Here is a 22,541-nt window from a genome sequence, read left to right on the forward strand (position 1 = left end):
TAGTGATAAAGAATAAAAAAAAAGCAACCGAAGAAGTTTGGTGCCAACGTGAATTATCAGCTAAATAGCCTACTGCCGAAGTCTTGTGGAGGGCACGCCAAAACGTTTAGAACTTTAGATGATGCAATCAAATCTAATAGCCAACCACAACATAGGGACGTTTTGGAACATTTTAGTTCAAACAAGCATGCTTTATCAAATGATCTGTCGTATTCACATGTTAGCCTACACCAAGCTAATGGGTTTAGTTTTGAGTGAATATATAATATAGACGTGGTTGCAGTCTGATTCAACAGTTTAGAGGTGGTCTTAAGCTTTAGGCCACAACTGTGAACTTGATCTTTCCTACATTTTAAGCTATTGTGTAGAATATAATGCATTCCATAAAGCATCACCAATCTGGCAACACACGCTATAATCTTCGATCATATTTAAAAAAAATGAGCATGAAGATATTTGAGCGTAGCCTATATGCAAAATAAAAAAATAAAAACTTCGGCTGCTACGTGTTTGGCAACACACACACACACATTTAAGTATGTATTGAAGTTTAATGAGGATCAGTAGACTTTAGCCCTCTAGAAATATCTATAGTTTACAATAAAGGTCAGTGAAAGTACGGTATAGGTGAAAATGACAAAAATTATTTTCTACATAAAACTACTTCGAAAGTGCACGTGTTGAAGCCAAAAAATAACTTCGGAAACAACAGCATGAAATAGCAGACCGGTACTTTTAGGTCAGGGGTCACCAAACTACGCCCGCGGGCCAGATCCAGATAGCGAAGTTCGTCCACTTGGTCCAAATAAATCCCATTCACTCTGTTGAATCACCAACACAAATTGTAAACAAAATGGTTATCTGGCCTGAGAGCATCCCTTCTCACGGTCACATGGCTCTTTCTCAAAAATGTTTAGTGGCATTTGTGTTAGGCAATCACTTCCAATCAACCACGATAATTATAAAACAATTAACTTGCTTTCTAACATAGCACGATTGCAAAATAACATTCAATTATGCAAATGAACACGCACACGTAGCCTAGATACAGTACAACAAAAAATATATTTTTATTTTGAATTTACGAAGTAGCTATATACTGCTTATATGCAGTGCCTAAGCAAGTTTTCGCTTCCTCCAGCGTTGGTTTGAAAATGAAGTGTTAAAACTGTGCAAGCAAAAAGTTGCTTATAATTGCCAACAAATACGAGCAACAAAATACCCATGTTGAAGTGATATCACAACTATAAGCTTACTGCAACAAAGCTAGTATTTCAAAATCAAACTAGCCAATTACTGTATGAGAAAATGATAGGTTATGTGAACTTTTATGTAAAACTGAATTTTGGTAATCAAAGTTGTAAATTTGCAATGTTTAATTTTTGCAAAATCTTCCTTTCATTTCCCAGGTTAGGAACGGCTATTGTTGTGGGTGGATAGAAATTCGCTTATGGTTCTTTGTTACAAATATAGTAGTTTAAAGTATAATAACAACTCGAAGTAAGTTAGCCTAACTTTTCAACATGGCGCTTTGTTGGTTTTATAGCCATGCTACCTGCCGACATGTAAGGACCTACCTTATTCAAACACCTATGCCCATTGTCAATCCCACCCTTTCCCGTTCATTGAGATGATGGTGTAAATCGCGTGTTATAGCTGGTAACTACAAGAAAATTCAGTCCCGTATGCAAATGACGAAAAGGGAAACGATATAATATAAACGTAAACCAACGTCAAGCAAACGATTCTTTTGAAAGAAGTAGGCTGACAATTTACGATGGAACTTGCGAGGGAATTGGCTGCGCCGTGCCGACACCTGGAGGAATATTTTTCATCGAAAAATAACGAGCAACTTGGTTCGGGATTTCTGACAAAACATGGCTGGCCAAAGCCCCGGATGGCATCTAAAACACAGAGTACAGCAAAGGTGAAAACTGACCATTCAGGTCAACAAAAAAATTATCATATTCATATGCCAACGTGATCACCAACATGTCAATTTGAGATGAAGAAACGGGGTATTGGTATCATCGACCTACACTCAGAGAAAAAACAAACTTTTGTCTAAGTAAAAGATAAATTTGTGAGCAAAAAATAAATAGCTACATAACGTTTCAAACTTACCATTTTAAATTGCCTGAAAGGAACAAATTGGACAATATCTCTGCATGCTTTTTTTCCACCAGCAGTCTTCAGCACAACTCTGTCGCTGTCAAGAAATTCCATGGCAGTGAAATCAGCATTTCCAACACCTGGTAAAGCAATCCGTAATTGTACAAACGATGTACATTGTCTCTTTGTAGGCTACAACTACAAATGCCATAAAAGTTTAGTTTCAAAAACATATGACAAGCAATATAGTGTTAGCCTACTAGTAAAGGGTCTCCGACAAATTGTTCGTAAGCAATTGTTCGTAAAACAATTGTTCGTAAAATTAATTCTTCGTAAAACAATTCTTCCTAAAGCATTTTTTCGTGCATGCAGTTAAAATTTGATGTATATGAAGAAATGCTTTAAGAAGAATTGTTTTACGGATTTTATTTTACGAAAAACAGTTTGCAAACAATTGCTTACAAACAATTTGCCTATAACCCTAGTAAAGTATATAGCCTACAGTAGATAAATTCACATTTAATCATTATTATCCACGACATTGTGATTTGTAAATTGTGATGTGTCGAAAACCTTCGATACAAATCTGTATGAATGACAATGGAGTTTTTTGTGTTTATTTAAAAGCAAATGTTGAATTCGATAATGATATTTAGCTTTATAAACAAGTAACCAATGTATATTAAAGCTGGACCAGATGTTAGCCGTACGGATTGCACACTTATAGGCTACTACATTCGCTACATCAACGCGTAACGTATTGATTTTGATCCATTAGTTATGTTAGGTGTGGACAACATATTTAGTTTTTGACGTCATGGTAGCCTGCACGTACCCAAAGTTACTAAAGTATCTTTACCATTGCTTCACAACTCACCAGCAATTCGAAAAAGAGGACAAATAGGCTACATCTTACCTACTATAATAATAGACATTGGGAGGAATGAAGCTTGAACAATTGCTTCTCTCGTTTCATTCATATCCGTAATCACCCCATCAGTTATTAACAACAAGACGAAGTAGTTCTAAAACAGTTAAATTATCGATTTATGTCTTATTATATTATGTCTTTTGTAGCCAATAAGATTATTGGCTGTAGCCCGCTTTATTGGCTACCAGTAACCGTTAATCTTATTATTATCCTTTATTCAATACAAGTCAGTCAGTAGTTTAATACTGAGCAAATGGCAGTTGAGCAAGTGACAACTGAACTAGCAATATTTCAGCAAGTGGCTGAGTTGGAAAAAGATGAAACTGAGCAAGCCGTTGGCATGTTACAAATCAGCAAATTTAGTTTGGCATGCAATAACCAGCAAGTCCGGTGCCAGCTGAAAAGCTCATTTGCTGACTTGACAGTAGCTGGAATGCAGCCTACTTGCTCATTTATGGGATGCAAAGTGGTCCGACGACCTAACTTTTAGGATAGGATGCGCCAATAACTAATCTTTCAAGCGATAGAATTGCTTCGGTGAGTGATCTGGTGTTGATGAATCCAACCCTAACTTTGCTCCAACAGCGATTTTCAGAGTTAAAAGAATAACAAACGTCTTACTGCGGCGAGTCCGCTTTCTTGCGATCGTAAAGCAAAACGAGCGACGTGGTTAATAATTGGAGAAATATTAGTTGGTCCCCACAACTTCACTTGTTGAATGGCATTGCAGTAAGCACTGAGAAGACCTTCCACACCTGTAAGGTATAGCAATCCGTATTCCATTTGCCAAGAAACCTAAGTATTTTTCTAAAGCCGTTCATCAACCATCTGACAATGACATGGCATCAGGCAATGACATGACATTGACATAACTGTATAAATATGCATTTTGCGTTAATGATATTTCGTATAGGCCTACCATGCAGCCAACGGGTCGTTTTTAGCACATAGGATATTATTATTAGCTTTAGATATGCATCCATGTTACACATCCAAACAAAGACATTTATTTAATAGCTGTGAAGAAAATAAATATCCGTTTGGAATAAGCATGGCGTAAACTTGGCTTCAATATTTGTTTGTTCAATTTTTAATTACGATGAGTAAAATGCAAAAGCAAATCGCATTACAGACATGTAAACTTTCAACTGCGTTTCAGCACGAAAAGCGTTTAGTCGCTTATAGGCTACCTTGACAGTAAGGGTTTTGCTCATTAAAGTTGAGGGCAAACTCGTGTGACACGTCATTGCTCGGTGGAATTTTCGCACCAAATCCAAAAGCAGGGTAAAGTTTGTCACTGTAACAACATAATTATGTTGCAAAAAATTATAAGCTTAGGCTTTTGTTTTCACAAGTAAAGCCGATATTTTGTTAGATATTTTACTGCAATCTTCCTGAATGGAACCAACGAAAAAGTTTTTGATTAAATCTTATCTCAACTTCTTCAATACAGTGTTTGATTTGCTTTCTATCATAGCGTTTGCAAGAGGTAAGACAAGGCACATTATGAACGAAAGCTAATGTAAGTCTATAAATTCGACGCTTTATCATAGGTCCATCTCCAAAATATGTCCCAAGTTTAAGTTATTTGTTCAGAAAATTCTTCTAACTAAAAGAACGTGGATTTGCTACGAGGCAAACTGTGGTACCTTCTAGGTCCAATACGAAATCGTGATAGTCAAAATTTGCGCTTACCTGTCATAATCTTGTATGACGTTACCAACAGCTTGTATAGCTTGTGTGTACTCGTTTGGGTTCACACTTCCCATGTAATGCAAAGAGCTGGAGTGTCTCGGGTCACCGTTGGATCCGGTGAAGTCTATTCCACACTAAAGTATTGAAATTTGGTGTTTACTATTATTTAGATAACATGGCATACGTTATTCTGGTGCAAACTGAGCTAAACTATCACAAGATGTATGTTATATTGTTATTTTACTAATATGGTTATAGCCTGTGTATTTATAAAATATATATTATAGGCTATATCCATGTTGAAAGGAGCAGCGGATGGATAAATCAATGCCGAGATGTGTAGTGCCAGTAGCTAGTACAAAGAAGCCTGGACGTCCCAGGAAGACATGAAGTGATACCGTAAACGATGACAGGAAGCAGTGGCAGATGACCAACACTAGCCCCTAAATCGTGATGAATGGAGACTGAAAATGTGCCTTGCCAAACCTCGTCCTACCCTGATTCTAGGCAATGAGACGTAAAACAGGAAGAAGAAGAAGAAGAAGGCTCAGATTTCTATGATCAATGATAAGCTGCTGTTTTTTTACAACTTTAACCTACACCAGCAATTTTACTAAGCATCAAATAGGGCAAGTACAGTATTTTAGAGTGGCATATCGACTTAACCTAAACAGTACATTCTTTTACATTTTGAATGTAAAGGTGATTAAATTATACATTGAAACATCATTTCTCTTACCGTAAAATTGATTTGACATCCGGCAAATAAATAATCCAAAAACGAAAAAATTTTCACCACCTGAAAAATCAAGAGTTCTAATACTTATTGAAAGCATTTGATCAGGACACCAAATCAACTGTTTTTTTTACATTGATTCAATGTTTGCAAAAATCAGCGGACCCCATAACAGCATAACAAGATATGCTATCTCTAGAAAAAAATCAAGACACTTCTTAAATCAAAGGAAAACACATAAATAATAGCAGTCATCGAGAAAAGAGGTGGTTTTCACCATAAAGCAGGAATTGTTCGTTGGTTGGTTTTGAATATTTATCCTCGGACTGACAAAGCCTTGATAGGTTATTCCTGGTAGTTTCGCATACTTGTAGAGGCTCTTGACGCAGGGCCAGTTACCGAGATTGGCAGAATAAAGTTTTCGAATTGTTGAATTGTTGTTGCCGGGGAATTATTCCGTTTACTAGGTGCCTCTGAATAGAGAGCAGTCCTGAAATGCGTTGCTCAAGCGCAGACCCTGAGAGTCGAACCAGCGACGCGTGATCTTGAGCCGGGCGCGTAACCCCTGAGCTAACGGGGCGGACAATTGTCCCTAAAACAACATGAAATGAATGGCTACTCCACTAAAGAAAAACATACGCAAGTGTTGGGGAAAGGAAAATTACAAAAATATGCGCTAAAATTGAATAAAGAACTATTTTACTTTGCTCTGCACAAATGTTAGTTTTCCAGAATTCTTGTAATCTTTTTTCTTTGCCTTTTTCTTGGGGTTAATAAGTTCTTTCACAGGAGATGGATTAACATCCACCAGTTCCACTAGTGAAGCTTCCAACTCCCCAATTAAACTATGCGAACCATCACTGTCATAATCGTAGACCTTGAACTAAAACAAAGATGGATTTTCATGATCTCTGTAATATGGCAACGTTAAACAATTAAAACATGACTTAGCACAAAACTAGTAGACTACCAATTTTTCCCAACGATTTGAACAAAGTGACCTGTTAAAGTTCCGATTGGGAAGGTTTTTCGTTAGCAGTTGTCGAAAAATCTTCCAAATCTCACCAAAAACATTATAAAAGCTAAAAGCATGGCTCAGTAGTTTATCCAACTCATTCACGAGAAGCTTACGGCAGTTTGTTGATTCGTAGCGTACCAAGGTTGTCAGATTTGCTTTGCTGTTGAGCATTTTGTCTATGAGTTGTCCATATAAAATAAAAAATCTGCTGCCTTAAAAGAATTAAGTTTAACATACATAGCCTTATAAAAAGATTTAGCATTTTTATAATTATGTTTTTTTAGTTGAGAAACCAAACCTTTGTGCGATGCCTTTTGAAATTTCAAACGCCGCACCAGGGCGTCGCGGCGCACAGTTTGAGATCACTGTAACTAATACACTAATAAAACTACTGCACTTAGGAAGCCGGAAGGCCGAAACGGTGTGCAGTTATGCACGCTCTTGGCTTATGATGATTGAGCACTTTACTGGAGGCACCTTGCTGTGCATTGCGCAAAGCTCACTGCTTGCAGTTTGAGCACTTTGACAAGGTTGGCGGTAGTACCATTTGTTGGAGCTCTTTGGGTTACACAAATGGGAAACGTCACACGGAGGTATATATCTCCGTGGCCATACCCAGTGTACCTACTGAGAAGGTCGAAACGGTGTGCCAGCTTCCGCAGTTAACCGATGTTCAAACGTCGTAATTTATCAATCATGCTTCAGAAACTTTCACAGACCCGCTGAAAACGCTTCGTGGACCCCGGTTGAGAACTGCCGATCTACAGCAGCCTATCGTTTCTTTTGCGTTCTAACAAAAAAAAAAAAATACATTGAACTAAATTTTGAAAACAAAACTTTTACCGTGATGAGCCTGGAAAAATCTCCTTTACATAGGTTTTGAATGCGAGCAGAAAATTTTGCCCAGTTTGGCTTCCGCGTATCTTTGATGACCTACAATGCAAAACAGTTTGTTTTCACCAGACAAGCGAAAATGAAAGAAAAGCAAACTAACTAAAGTCCTACTAGGCTACTAGCCTGCATGTTAATTGAAAAACATAAGAGACTGATGGCGTGAAGGGATAAAGACGAAAACAAAAATATGTTTCGACCGGTATGTTAAATTTTAGATTTATTGAAGAAATTTCAGAGATAGTTAGACTGCGTTATAGACGGAAATTTAGTGAGCTTGGCAATTACTCGCCAAGTCCCTGGTTTGAGATCAAAATGATTGACGTGCAAAGATGTTAAAAGAAATGGTTCGCCAGTTTGTGTTGGTTGCTTGCATGCTGCTTATAGGCAAAACGGCAAAAGGAGGTTTTCGTTCTAAGTATCTTTATGATTTTCGCTATTACCTCAGTTTGGTGAACAACAATGCATTTTTCACCATTTTTCTGGCAAACTTGCAAGTATGGATCGGATTTCCCAAGAAAATCTTTTTTGTCCAATCCAGCTCCAGTAATGTGAAATTCAATTTCATTGATGTCGGTCACTTCGTTTGCAATTATCTAAACACAATAATTGGCATTTGACAAGTAGGCCTAGCTAAAAATGGCAATTAGGCCTCGGCTACTTTTTCTATTTCAAAATCATATTAATTGACTTTGTTAGGCATAAGCCTAGTTCAATTTAGAAAATAAGTGTTTAGCTTTCTTAAACGTTTTGGATACCAAAGCAAAGGTAAACAGAAAAACCAAGTGGTCAAAGCATTATTTACTCTTTGGATTATTAGGTAAAAGAGCTTGTGCTGAAAATTCGACTTTATTCAGTTAAGCAAGGGCACCCAAAATGAATTCACTCCAAAATCACTGAAATCTTAAGCGGGCGGAAATGGATGAAGTCAGCGAGCTTAATGTCATAGAGGCCAATAAAGGCAGAAAGATGCCGTCAGCTCCAATTGTCTCGACCTCCCTAGCTTTTTGACAATCTTGTGTATGTGATTTATGCAATAATACTGTTATGAATTTTTATTGCCGCTCTACAAGAGCTAAGGTCTTTTAACGACAGCGCTCATGTTTAATTTTGTATTAGATTTTCGATATCACTACAGTATTACTCGACTTTTACTCACTGCTTTATACATGTAAGAATACAATTGGTACCGTGAAACTAGATTAAAATTTATCTGAGAAACTTGCAAGAATTTCCGCACAAAGTGTTTCACGAAAATAAATTGTGTGGGTGAGTTACAGAAAGAAAAAAAGGGTCGAAAAGAATGAATGGGCCATCACTGCAATTACTATGACACTACCCTTCTTTTTACCTAACGCCAGGTAAGAAGAGTGTTCAAAATATATCGGCAGCAATGGCCGAGTGGTTAGCGCGTTGGGCTCGCAGTCGAGAGCCTGCATGTTCGACTCCAGCCACCCGCACTTGCTGTTGTTTCTCTGGGCAAGAAACTTAACGATAATTGCCTCTACCTAGTGATCGATTTCGAGTAATGGGTAGTACCAAATTTAAGTCATAAGTAGAGTAGACAACCGGAAACAGACATTGCCGTCGGCTGCAGCGTGGGTCAGGTGTATGTCGGAAGGCGTACACCGATGCATAGCGCTCAAGTCCGCTTTCCCGCAATGCAGGATAAAGATAAACAAACAAACAAACAAAATAAACAAGCAAACAATTTTTGGAAAAAGTAGAATGTAAGAAAATCTTTCATTTTTCATCAGTTGCATTTCGCTGGAGTTTAAGATGAAACAAAGGCAAGAAATTTTGTGGAGAGTTTTGGGTTGAAACGAAACATTTTAATTTCTAACAGCTTTATTAGGCTAATCGAATATATAGAACCATCTTTCACTCAGTGGCGTAGCTAGGTGGGGAGGAGGGCGCACGTCTGGGGGCGGCACTTTCAGACTACGATTTTTGATTTTGATTATAATCTGATAAAAAACGGATTTCATTTTCACATGCTTTTTCTTGAAGGGGCGGCAAAATCTGAATCCACCCGGGGCGGCACATTCCGGTACATTCCCTAGCTACGCCACTGCTTTCACTCAGGGCAGTTGAAAAGATAATAATTTGCTATCAATAAGAGGCCCGGGCCCACCAAACAAGACAGCTTTAAAAAAAAACAATGCTACGCCAAAAAAGGCGTCGTGTTTTCTTTGTTCCCGAGTCTCTTGGAGAGATTTCGAGACTTTAAACTCATCCCGGCCCAGATGCAAAGTACTCTCAGGACCTTCATGCTAACGCTCCTGCTTTTATTTCACTAAAAGCGATTACTTACCGTGATTGTTGCCGGCTTCGAAGCTGAAGAATTCTGTTTCGATAATTTTAATGTAGTTTCCCTCGAAGATACTATCTGAAAGAACAAATCATTAGACTAACTTCAAGTAATTTTCAAATGTTCTGCGTACCTCCTGGACAGCAAAGTATTGTGTTTCATGCAACGCTTGACATTGAATGGGACAGTAGGTTACATAGCTTTTGTGAACCTTTCTTAATTGCATTTAAAGTTTTACTGAAAAAGAATTAAGTGTATGATGACGTAACCTAGCATGCAAAACAAAAGTTTGTTCGAATGAATTAATGGGAAAAGGTGACAATGAAAAATATACTATTAAAAATTTGACTTGATTCAGGTGGACAACTCAAAAGACCGCAGACCAGAAGCCACTAAGGTTGCCATATTAGTTTAATGGTTATATGTGACAACGGAATATTTTTTTAGCACGAATAAATGTCACCTTTACAACATTAATTATAATTTATATAACATAAGCCTGCATGGCATTGAAAATAGTAACTTTCACAACTCCTGCAAAAAAAACGTCTTGAAATTTAATTTTCCGAACAAGCATTGAGCAACTCTTACTGCTGGAGAATAAATGCCTGTTCTTAAACTTGGCCTATAAAGTAGATAAAGTTCAACTAACAGAAACGGGAAATTGATGAAAAAGTGTTTATGACAGGGAGTTACGTGTAGGGAATTTGCGCGGAAGCCCTGGAAAAATTCATTTGGCGGCATCTGGCAACCTTGTTATGAGCTTTTCCAACAATAAGCTAAATGACGACAAAACAGGGGTGATTCAAGCATATAGTTGAAATTCCTGCAATACCTCTGCTAGTTTTAACGTAACTTTGCCCAATCCATCATCGTCATCCGTTGTTAGAGAATCATCGTCGATGTCATAAACAGCAAACTTCAAAGTTTGCACTTCTTCAAAGCAATAGTCGATTTCAATGGTTTTTGTAAAACTTGGATCGTTGTTGTTTTTCACACGTTCAGTACGTCCAATCTGCAATTGCACCGTCAGATTGTCATCGGAACATTTTAATTCAGTTATTACTTTGTGCATTTTTAAAGCAACGAAAACTACAGTAAACTGGAATTTTTACGATTGGTTTCACACAAAAGAAGGTTAAAAAAGAAGAAGGAACATAACAACTGAGAGCGAAATTTATTACTCAAAGGCCTCTACAATCTTATGTATTTAGTCCATTCGGCGGTAAATACATAACGCTGCTGTAAGAAAAGTTGTAACAGAAAATATGAAAAAGCACACTGGATCAAACAGTTAAAAACGCTGTTATTTTGAAGCGGATAAACGAATCAAAAAGAAACAAGTCAATTTCAAATCTAAAAAAAGTGACATAACAAAACCGACTTTTAGGTCGGGCCATCATTAAGTGAATAAGTCCAACAAAGAAAACTAAATGAATAGTAATTGACAATTAGGTTTCATGTCATAAATTGTGCGATAGCTGCTTAGCAATTGAATGATTTGTGATGAGGGCGTAAAACAAAAAAAATCCTTTTCAAATATTTGCTTTTGTGTATTGAGAACAATACACATCGCTACACACCCATTATAAATCCTATCTGAGCCCGGGAATCAAATATTTTAGAACTGCAAACGTCAACATTGAGCACCATTCCTCTTAAACAATGCATTTTTTCGCGTTGATTTTATCTTTACAGACGCAAAAACAACGAGAACCAGAACGCTTTACTTCTAGCATTCCTTTATGTACACAGCCGGAAATTGAAGGTCTTTAACTTTGTAGACAAGTCTGACAAAACGAACAATATAAGCTTAGTTTAAGAAAATTTACAATTTTTAAGATATTATATTTGAAACAATTAGGTTACTCACAAAGCTACAGGCCATGTCGTACAAAAGACTGCTGGAATTCAGTGGCTCCGAGAGGGGGGGGAAGTCGGGCTACTTTCCCCCCTAGCATAACATTGTAAAGGAAAAATGAGTAGTTTTTCGTTTTGTCACTTTCAAGGGGGGCCCATTTTTACTACTAAAATAAAAATTTATCAACCTAAAAGTAAACAACTTGAAAACTAGTGCTGCTTTGGCTAAGCGTGCATATTATGTTTGCTTGACCAACTGTACCTTGACATGAAAGACTGCGTTTGCCAGGCATATGATAATGGATCCAACATATTTGGAAAAGTGTCCAAGCAAGATTGAAGAAAGTAAATCCTTCTTGCCTATTTTCTGCTTATGGATGTCATTGCTTAAATGTACTAGAGTTGGAGTTCATGGTGTGCAGCAGCGTTGTCCAAATATTATACAATATAGCCTACCATTTTTGAGTAACTTAGTGTAATTGATCGACTAAGCTTATGTCATTTTCAATTGCAGCCAAGCCAAATAGGAAATTCTAAAGAAAGCTATACCATTTCCAAGCAGCCTACTTGAGCAGTTTCAAACCTGTGCTTCTCTGCATTATGTAGATCACAGTCCTAAGCGAGATTCACTCTATTAACCTATTTATGCAGTTGTAGACATAAAGAACTGTTCAATGTTTTTCGGCCCCAGAGGAGGCTCACACGACGACGACGAATGGACAATAAGCTGATGAATTTAATGAAGTTAAAGGAAGATGTTAATCAAGCTTAAGTTGTTATAGGAAGTATGAATTAAAAAAAAAATTTTTTTTCTGGGGATGGAACGCTCCAACAACTCCGCTTCACCAGCTCAATCTTACAAACGAAATTTATTCTACTGTACGCTTTGTTGCAAAGGATTCGCTAGCTGTTGGTGGTTTATTCACAAATGTATCAACAAACTCAAAGATAGCGATAAGTTTGAAGTCCTATGGAAATATCATTGTATGTCTGGTGCGTAGGTGTAGGCATGTGGAACAAATTTAAACAAGTTGTACAACAATAACATTTTGGATAAGTTGGTAGGCTACTTTTGAAAGAAAGCTACCCAGTAAACTTGAGCTGCAAACCGGAACGCATCACCCAATGATATTTATTCAAGGAAATCATTGATTGCAACTTTCGAAACACTTTTCCAAATATTTTTGTTGCTTTGAAAATTTGTTACCTAAACCAGTACCTCCAACGGTTGCGAGTTGAAAACGTGGTTTTAGCAGACAGAAATTTGTAAGTTTGTTTACGCTCCACCACGACTCAAAACCGAGTGAACAGTTTATGCATGTTGTGCATCAAATCAGACCTTGCAAAATTTTTATTATTAGATGCTGTGATCCGTAACTTTGCATTGCAAAAGGTTCGTAATAGTTTGAATGCTTTGTTGAGCTATTTTCATTGCCCGCATTGTGTGTTTACAATTTTTCCTTTATCTACTGTAGGTTATACTAAAATTACCACCTATAGCAATTTCGATTCACAACATGACTGGAACCAACGCAGACGCAGTGACGCAGACTTGTCAAGGGAGGAGACGTTATCACCGAACCAAAAACGGCTCTTGCAGGATTCCACACAACGAACAGACAAGAATTCATTAGCAAACACGCCCGCACTGCCTTAACCCTTTGAAGGTTGGGGGGGCAGTCAATTCAACTTTTTTGTATCAACAGTTGTATCTCTAAAACCACTGAGGCTGGGACTACAAGATTTCTTGACTTTTCCTAACTTTTATTCACCTCTATTGAGCTGAAATTTTGAGCGAATAAAGGTTATAAATTGAGAGATATAAGGCATTTCTCAGCACATCCTCTGAAATATTTCGTATTCTGTGGTTCAAAATTTTCCCACCAGCTGGATGAAAGTAATTAATTTGGCCATGTCTCGTTAATCCTAACTGTTTCACAGCGTGAAGGGAATTGGCTGTATGGAAAATTATGTAAAAAAATTTTAATCACAACATCGCAATGCATGTTCTTCATTACTCTACCAAAAAATAATGTGTAAACTCACGCTACAATTACAATCATAAGTCACCTCAACATTTCAACGTATATGAGCAGTTCTAAAATTCACATAGTTTTAATTTTCGGATATGCTCAGCGTGAATAATTTTTACGAAGTGAATCCCAAATTTTGAAACCGTGCCTTAAAAAATAATAGAGATATCACTCCTAAAGCATAAGAAGAATCGACAGCCCCCCCCAAAACTGAGCAAGACTCCTGGAGCCCAACCTTCTAAGGCAGCGTTTCTTAACCTTTTCTGACTTTAGCACCCCTGTAAATAGGCCTGAACAGTCTAGCACCCCCTAACTATCATTAACATACGACTACTACAGTGCCGGACAAAAGTTTAGTAGAGGCCGAAATTTTGACATACTTGCAGATTGCTGGCGATATATTTTGTAATGTCACTACCTGGTCTAGCCCCTGAAGAAGTCAGTCGTGTCTGATTGACGAAACGTCGGAATAAAAGCAAATTGTCACTGTATACATCTTGTGATAGTTTAGCTCAATTTGCACCAGTAGAACATCTCCTATTATTTAATTTAATGCCTGGTGAACAGCCTCATTCAATTTTCAACAGCACAGTTTGTTAGACGACAAGAAACCTCACTACAAAATATACCGCCAGCGATCAAAAAGCATGTCAAAATTTTGGCGCCGCCATTAACCTTTGGCGAAGGAAAGCGATGTACAAGTTCATCATTTTGTTTATTCTTCGAAACTGCTCTTCAGGATTACACGGGTCCTAATGAAATAAAATTTATGTGTTTCAATGTCCGCAATCCACGCATGCGGTAGCCACGCGGGTAAACACGCATGGTGAGGGTCTGTAGGACAGGTGAATGCAAAACTGCAGGTACGCACCCACCAAGTAAGTTCGCATAAACTACTCAGGACCAAGTTGCGTACCGTACTTGACTGGGAGATGATTACAATAACAGCAAACCATGTATCAGGCTAATTCGAAACAGCAATCATTGATATGACAACTGCTTATACAGGCAGAAAGACGAAAAAAATGCAGAAAAGTAAGATGGCATTATTTGATATTATACTGCATGCATTTAGCACCCCCTACAGTCTATTCCAGCACCCCTAGGGGGTGCCAGCACCCCCGGTTAAGAAACGCTGTTCTAAGGGTTAACACTAGAGAGTTTGAACTTCTGCATTCTTTGGATATGGTGCATTTTTCTTGGAAGTGTCTTTATTTGGGGCCGGAAGATCCTTTTGGTACGGAACCTAAATTCTCCTCTCAACGGCCGTGGCCAAGCAAAGACACCATGTATGAGGTGTGCATATGTGTACGTCATATAACTTTACTGCAATTCTTTCAAGAGAAAATATTGAGCAACAATGGCAATTTTGCTGCAAGTGTAGTCGAGTGATTTTAGTTGATTTTCATAATTATTGAAAGAAGTTTTTTCATATAGATATATGCGTTGTTTAAAATCGAAACTTTAAAGGAATTCAATTTCACGATGAGGAAAGTAGCCAAGTTCGGCTAAAGACACATGATGCAACGCATGATAGGCTACAAACTCGTTACTTGTATTTTTGCTGAAAAATTTTTGGGGCCCACTTTTAGTATTGTTTCCCGACCAGTCATGATTTCTCTCGGAGGCCCTGCTGGAATTACTCCACCGTAACTCTGAAATATTGTAATCATAAAAACGCTCGCGTTCTTTTTCGGAGAGTATGGCTTATAAAAACGCAAATGCTTAAAGGGATAGTAAAGGAAAAACCTGACTTGGCGATTTTCCACGTTCTTTGTGTTTAACATGCTACCATAAAACGATTTTCAATAAAATTTTGCCCCATTGCGCTCTGACCCAGTGGCGTAGCCAGAAAAAATTTTTGGGGGGGGCCAAATATTTGATGAATTGAAGAGAACGACAAAATGTTTGATTTAAGACATCACCACCTGATGTGCAGTGGCGCATCCTGGTGGGTTAAGCAAGGGAAGCAATAAAGCTAGTGGGGGTTAGAGCGTGCCGAAGGCACGCGTATTCTAGGGGGGTCCGGGGGCATGCCCCCCCGGAAAATTTTTGCAAAATTACACTTAAATAATGGATTATAACGCTTTCTGGAAACACTTTCAGGGTAATATTTGTATGAAACTTATTAGCAGATAAACAGCTATTAACTTATTAAAGGTAGCTCTTATCTACACACAAACGGGCAAAAACTGCGGCTAAAATTAGAGAACACAAAAAACTCAGCTACACAAAAACCCTACAGAGTAAGCGATTCTGAAATTGCTTCCACAGATTAGTTAAAAGAAGCGTAAATCGCGTAAACTTTGCGCGATTTACGATTTGCAAAATTTATTGGTGTCTTTTTGTGTGTCTAAAACAAGTCCTGGGGGGTGTTAATAGCCAGATGTCTTGGAAAACAATATAAATTTATACAAATTATATTATATTTTCAACAAAGAGTTCAACTTCGGAATCCAAACTTTGAAAATTTGGGGGGGCCATGGCCCCGTTCGCCCCCCCCTGGCTACGCCTATGCTCTGACCACCATTGTGCGCGTGCTTTTGTCAGAGCTTTCAAAGCGAGATTGGGCCTGAGCAACGAAGCGTGCGACTGTACAGTCTACGTAACAAAAGACTAGCAATCAACCGATCACGCAATAATTGTTACTGCGGGCGATTTGACTATAGGCTATGTATGTACAGGCCCGGATTTAGGGGGGGCAGAGGGGGCAGTTGCCCCGGGCCCCCCGACTTTTGAAGGGCCCCCCTATGTGGAAAAAATGTGATTTTGTGTTATTTTTTTCCTTTTGGCCTTTAAAGTTTCTGCAAAACGCTGTGCAGTACTGGACTGATGCTACTGTAGACGTAGAGGTGGCTTTTCGCGCCGTAGGCGCGAAAACATTTTTTGCACGGGGGCCCCCCGATCTAAAAGTGCCCCGGGCCCCCCATCAGCTAAATCCGGCCCTGTGTATGTATGTACATCAAAACAGCACATTTCAACATCAAAACAGCAGACAGTTTGCTCAAAACATCAGATGTGGTAACGTGGCTTTTGTTGTTGCTGTCTTTTATTACGTATTCTCGAGCAGTGTTTGCACGTTTTGGTCATTTTGAAAAAAATGAAAATAAATGAAACACTGGACTTTGGGCCTTGCCAGCGCCATTAAAAACTTTTTTTTTTCGGTAATTGTTTTTGAAATGTATTCTTGAATGTTCAGTTTATTCATTTTAATGCTTAATTCCGGTTTGAAATTTTCATTTAATATGCCTTTAAGAACGACCACCAATTAGCCTACACTACAAAAAAAAAAAAAACTTGGTAGACAGATTCAAGCAGCAATGAACTCAGTTTGCTACCCAGGGCCACAATCAAGTCGTATCCATTCGAGTGCATTCTGAAAACACCAATTTTTATTTTCGTTTTTGGCCTATCCCGGTATAATTGAGACAACTTGAGATATAAAACGATAAAACGCAGCTTAGTCGAGCAAGCACTCAAAAGGTTATATTTGCAAAGTAAACACGTTGAAATAAAGTGACATGAAATAGTCTGACACGATTTGGGTTGACAAAAGTTTTGCAGTCAATATTGAGACATGAAAGTAAGCAGCCTTGGCCTAACTAACCTGTCGCCCAGTTATTGTTCACCGATGTTTTATCCTAACTAGAAAAACGTTGGAGATTTTGCATTCTCTCGACATCTAGCGCAATTGAAGCGATGCGTGTTTTATTCAATGGTTTGATCTTGCAATCTCGGCATAGGTAAGGCAAACCAGGTAACATTTTTGGGCTGAGTATAGTCAAGTTGGTCACAGCGGTCGATTAAAGGAAAATTCATGCACAAGAACCTTTGAAACGTAAACCTGATCGACCGAAACATAAGAAAAGTTATGGATGAACTGGTACTGCCCACTGCCCAGTGCCCACGTAAGCTCCATTTTGCATTGGGTCAATTCTTATTTTAAGACCAGTCATTCAAAGCTATGATGATTACATGCAGTGCCGTTGAGAAAATTTGCATCCAGCACCAATGATATCATCGGGCGACAAATTAAGACATTAAGAATAATAAAAACACAATATATTCAAACAATACGCGGTGGTTTCTTCAAACTTACAGGCCCGTTAGAAAGGTTTCAGCTCCTTAAATCATGCCGGGCCGGGTTCAAAACGTACCCCTTGGACTCCCTCTACTCAGTCTACTGTATCAACACTAGGCTACTGATTGCATGAGTTTACCCTCAATAAAGTACATAAAGATTTGTGAAAGAAAAGCACACAACATTATTTGATATTTTAAATACTGTTCTTTTCCTTTAGATTTTTTTTATAAAGTACAAAAAACATGTCGACGACAATTGCGCTTCTATTGCTTTGGTTTTAGACAAGGTTTACTTACAGTGCTTTATGTTAGCTCAATTGAAACCTTGCTCACAATGTTGGTATAAACCAGGGGTGGGAAACGTATTGGCATGCTCGGGCTAAATAAAGTAGTGATAGTGCGGAGGCGGGCTGCAACGATGGTCATTCAATAACACGAAAGTAGGCAAACCATGGGCAAACTAAACTTCAAGTACTTAATTCGTATTTCTTCAATAGCTCAATTGAAACCTTGCTCACAATGTTGGTATAAACCAGGGGTGGGAAACGTATTGGCATGCTCGGGCTAAATAAAGTAGTGATAGTGCGGAGGCGGGCTGCAACGATGGTCATTCAATAACACGAAAGTAGGCAAACCATGGGCAAACTAAACTTCAAGTACTTAATTCGTATTTCTTCAATATAAAACCTATTCTCGTATTATCTTTTAAGGTCCTTTCAATTTTTTCTTTTTGCGTCCTTTTAAGCTTCTTCATGTTTACAGAAATATCTTCAATTCGTCTTGTGACTGCCTTTGGAGAAACTGATTGTTGAAAATAACGGCTTTTTCTCTGCACAAGCGACTCTGCAACTGCCATCAAGCAATTTTTTTATAAATTTGCTTTCCACACATATTTTCTGCTATCAGCTTTGTCACTACGTATAAGTAAACTCGCTTGTAAATTTCTTTCACTTTCTGTGCCCATCTTTGTTAAGAACAAAAACTGTTATTTAACTAAATGCCTGGTGAACAGCCTCATTCAGTTTTCAACAAGAACTGTTGCTACAAAGATTTGGTAGTCTACAAACTTAATCTTTTCTGATATTTTGCCCACTCCGCACTACTATATGTCATAGATCTAATGCACACACACCCACAACAACTTTACAATATTAAGTACATAACTAATATTCATAATGTACATAACGCGTTCATGGAATTAACCACTACGCTTGTAGGCCTATTAGCAGTGGCGGCTGGTGGTGTTTGTGGGCAGTGGGGCTGCAATACATAGTCCGGGGGGCGAGGCCCGCCGCTGAGTTTGCCGAAGGCAAACGACCTCGCGGGGGAGTCTGGGGTCCTTTTCAAAAATTTGAAAAATTGCATTAAATTTAGAGCGTTCTGAGCATGTTTTTACGCCAAATTTAAAAAAAATGCATTCAAATTTTGTTAAAAGTTGATGTATTCCTAAGCTATAATTTTAAAAAACTAACAGTAGGTTATTGCTTTGGAGACAAACTTTATTAGTATTGAGCTTAGTCTTGACTAGCCTAGCCGTTGCATACAAGGTTCAAGTGATTTTGAGATGCCCTAGGCTGGACTAGCATTTCCTATAACCTGTTGAATACCCTAACTCTACAGCTAACACTTCTACATTCATGGCTCATCGCTATTCTGCGAAATAAAAACTAACTTTAAAAAGTCTGTGAAGTTATTCGGTTAGGTGGGGCTGTTTTCTATGCAGCCCCAACAGATTCAAAAATTGCTGTAAAATGCCAAAAGGGGTAGAACTTCAAGGATAATTTTTAGCCAATCAGAGCGCTTGAAATCCAGATTCTCTGGTTGCAGAGCAGTTTGCCCAATGTCGGTGTTGCCAAACGAAACTTTTAATATTTTAATTTTCGATCCGCAATGCTTAAGCGAAAAAAGTAACCGGGTTGGACAAACACAGAGAAAAACATATTTTTCCTCTTCTTGTTCTTTCAGGTGGGGCTGCAGCCCTGCAGCCCCATGGCACGAGCCGCCACTGCCTATCAGTATCAGTGGTTAGTTTAAAAAACGTTTTCGTACGGTACGGTAGTCTAAAAAACACGTTGGTACATATAAGAGTTATACAGCATAAGTTGCATCAGTTGTAAATGTTATCGCGTGCAGCACAAAATTGGCATGCTTCCCGGATTCGGCCCGTAGGTTGCCTACCCCTGGCATAAACAGAAAACAGTCAAACAGCACCCCAACGCATAGCCCTCTTCTACACATCAAGGTTTTTGAACAAGTTGTCAATTTACTTTTAGTTATGCCTAAACAACACTATGAAGGAAAAAGCCAAAAACTGATGACAACTAAAAAAATATTACTGTAACATGTCTTAATAAAAAGTGTACCTCATGAAATTTCCCAGCTTTATCCATCTGTTTTACGACCACCAAGGGGTCTGATGCAGAAAACACGTCAGCTCCTAATAAGCCACTGCAAGATAACCTCAATTCAACGCGCATCACCATTTGATTCAGCATAATGGATTTTGACAGCTTTCAACCCGACAGCCAGTAAATTAAAAAGTTTACAATTTTTAAATAGCGCACTTCTTGTTTATACACCTGGTAAGAACAAAAAACGACCTCATTAATTTCTCATACTTTTATAAAGGCACAGCAAATTCATTGTTAGGTTATTTGTTTGTGTTTCATTCAGACACTATTCGTTATGCATAAGTCAGCACTCAGCCTTACTATACGATTGTGATAATGTTATCTTCTGAATAAAAGTCTCTTAAAAAACTCAGCTTTGAGTCTCGCGTACTTATAGATACTTAATTGAACGTCATGTGCTTACTTAAGACCCAACATTTGGAGACCACAAATGGTAATATCCAACAATAAGCTTAAACTTCCTATCCTTCAATAAACTCTTACTGAGTTAGGTCGAAGTTCAGCTTGAAAGAACAACGAGCACAGTAGAGTAGAATTATTGCTAATAACTTGTATTGATGTTCCGCCAATTAAATGTCGTTAGCTATATTACATCACCAAAATTGTAGAGAAAATTGCATGCAACCTGCTTCATGAAATTTTGTAACATAGACCAGCAGTAATTTGACTAAACTGATAAACGACATCGTTTGCAAATTACCATGCTGTAATCAAATAAACTGACATTTAAAAAGGAAGTAGTGTTAATATGGTCCAAAACACTCAATATTATCTAAGAAGAAATGACTATCAAATCAACGTTTTTTAAGTACATGGATGTTATCCAAAGAAAAAAATCACCCTGCTTTCATTTAAAAGTAGGCCAGCTACCTTTCTAAAAACCGTTGATAAAATAAAAAAGTAAGTTATTCAAATCCCGGCAAGTCTGGTTTTCTACAAGCAACTCCTATAGCCGAGTTCTAAGCAGAAAACTTGAGATATAATATTAAATAAACGGCACTTTTAAATAAAAGAGTTTTGATTAGATACAGCATTAAATCATTGAAAAAATCAACTGCTCTCAGGATCAGCAAGTCCACTGGAAGATCAAAACATTACCGCATTTGAAAGCACTCCAGAGTCTCAAATGCACGAGCCTCTGTCATCACTTGTCAGTGTATTGTCTGAAGCGCGCAATGCTGCAAGCACTGCCGCAAATTCGATTGTGATTATGTTGATTCTACATCTGCAACGGAAAAGGCGCAATTTCTACTTGCTGAGACGGTTCAAACTTAACTAAAAAGCACCAATCGACAAGAAATTTTGCCGAAAAAAAACAAAACTTCAAACTTGTAAATTCAACCGTCATCCAAAGCAATTAACATTACGTTGTTAAGAAAAAGCCATCTTTCTGGTGTCAACACAAGGCTAGTAGTAGTTCGTTTGACATTTTCAAACTTGAAGCTCGTTGTCTGCTAGCCAGTTTTTTTAAAATATATTTCCGCATTGGTAAACTGTATTGAAACCATCGGGTGGTAGGCCTGCCCCATACAGCAAAGTCAGATTCAATGTCTGCAGACGTTGAATCAATGCAAAATGACAGACTTTGTTGTCTGGGTCAGTCTAAAATCCAAATGATCAACACTTTGCCTACTTTTTTTGCAATTTGGAAAAATTGGTGTGTTTTGATAGCCCTATCGATGAACATTAGTAGCAGTTTAGGCATAACGAGACAAAATTAGGCTGACTAATGTCTTGAACAGCGAGCATTATGTTTCCTTAACCACACCGGTGCAGCATCCACGCTGGCTATCAAGATTATTCCAAAAACTTATGATCGCTTCTTGGCTAACTTTCTGAAAAAAATAATTGAAAACAATTTCAGGAAAAAAATGACAAAGTTCACAACGACGCTATGCTACAATAGGCTGCGGAGTTCCTTTCTCTGATGTAATTCAAGTTCATTAATTATTTTGACTACCTCTTGAAGTAAAAGAACTCTCAATACGTAAGTCATTTTTTATTCATGACCGTGGCCAGATTACACTGCTATATTCGATGCTTGAGATTTACTTATTTGTTTCTGTTCAAGTTATGCAGCTTGTGGCGCCTGCCTAACGTTGATCTAACTAATCCGCTTGGCTAACAAGCTGTTATAAGCTTTTGAAACGTTTAACGAACATACCTTTCTTTTCGTGTTGAACAACGATTTGTGTAGTGACGCATAACGCAACCAGTCGCAAACCATACACGCCCTTTGTACGTAGGCTTAAATTCCTGGACGCTTTTATAGCCTCCTGCAATCAAAAGGCAATTTATGGCTACGCTTTAAAAGATAGCCTATTGAAGATTTTATTTCATATGTGATATTGGCAGTAACATATGCACCCAAATACTTTGAAACTGCAGTAACAATTTTTAATAATATTTGGAATTTCTTTTTTAATATTTGAAAATAAACTTGTTGTTGAAAGGTTTTAG

At 38.0% G+C, this 22,541-nt stretch overlaps 1 protein-coding gene across 1 annotated transcript; it reads right to left on the reverse strand.

The window, feature by feature from the left end:
• Window positions 1-533: 533 nt before the first annotated feature.
• On the reverse strand, window positions 534-20,231 carry LOC145776360 (copine-3-like). Its single transcript, XM_082587757.1, has 13 exons — window positions 20,034-20,231; window positions 10,530-10,709; window positions 9,698-9,772; window positions 7,827-7,979; window positions 7,336-7,425; window positions 6,178-6,357; window positions 5,478-5,537; window positions 4,739-4,872; window positions 4,234-4,340; window positions 3,665-3,798; window positions 3,029-3,137; window positions 2,125-2,252; window positions 534-1,904 (listed from the first exon to the last, which is right to left on the reverse strand). The coding sequence occupies exons 1-13, from the start codon at window positions 20,163-20,165 to the stop codon at window positions 1,773-1,775; spliced, it is 1,614 nt and encodes a 537-aa protein (XP_082443883.1). The 5' UTR covers window positions 20,166-20,231; the 3' UTR covers window positions 534-1,772.
• Window positions 20,232-22,541: the final 2,310 nt, after the last annotated feature.

The sequence above is a fragment of the Aplidium turbinatum genome, chromosome 8 (genome assembly GCF_918807975.1).
Source record: "Aplidium turbinatum chromosome 8, kaAplTurb1.1, whole genome shotgun sequence".
Classification (NCBI taxonomy): domain Eukaryota; kingdom Metazoa; phylum Chordata; class Ascidiacea; order Aplousobranchia; family Polyclinidae; genus Aplidium; species Aplidium turbinatum.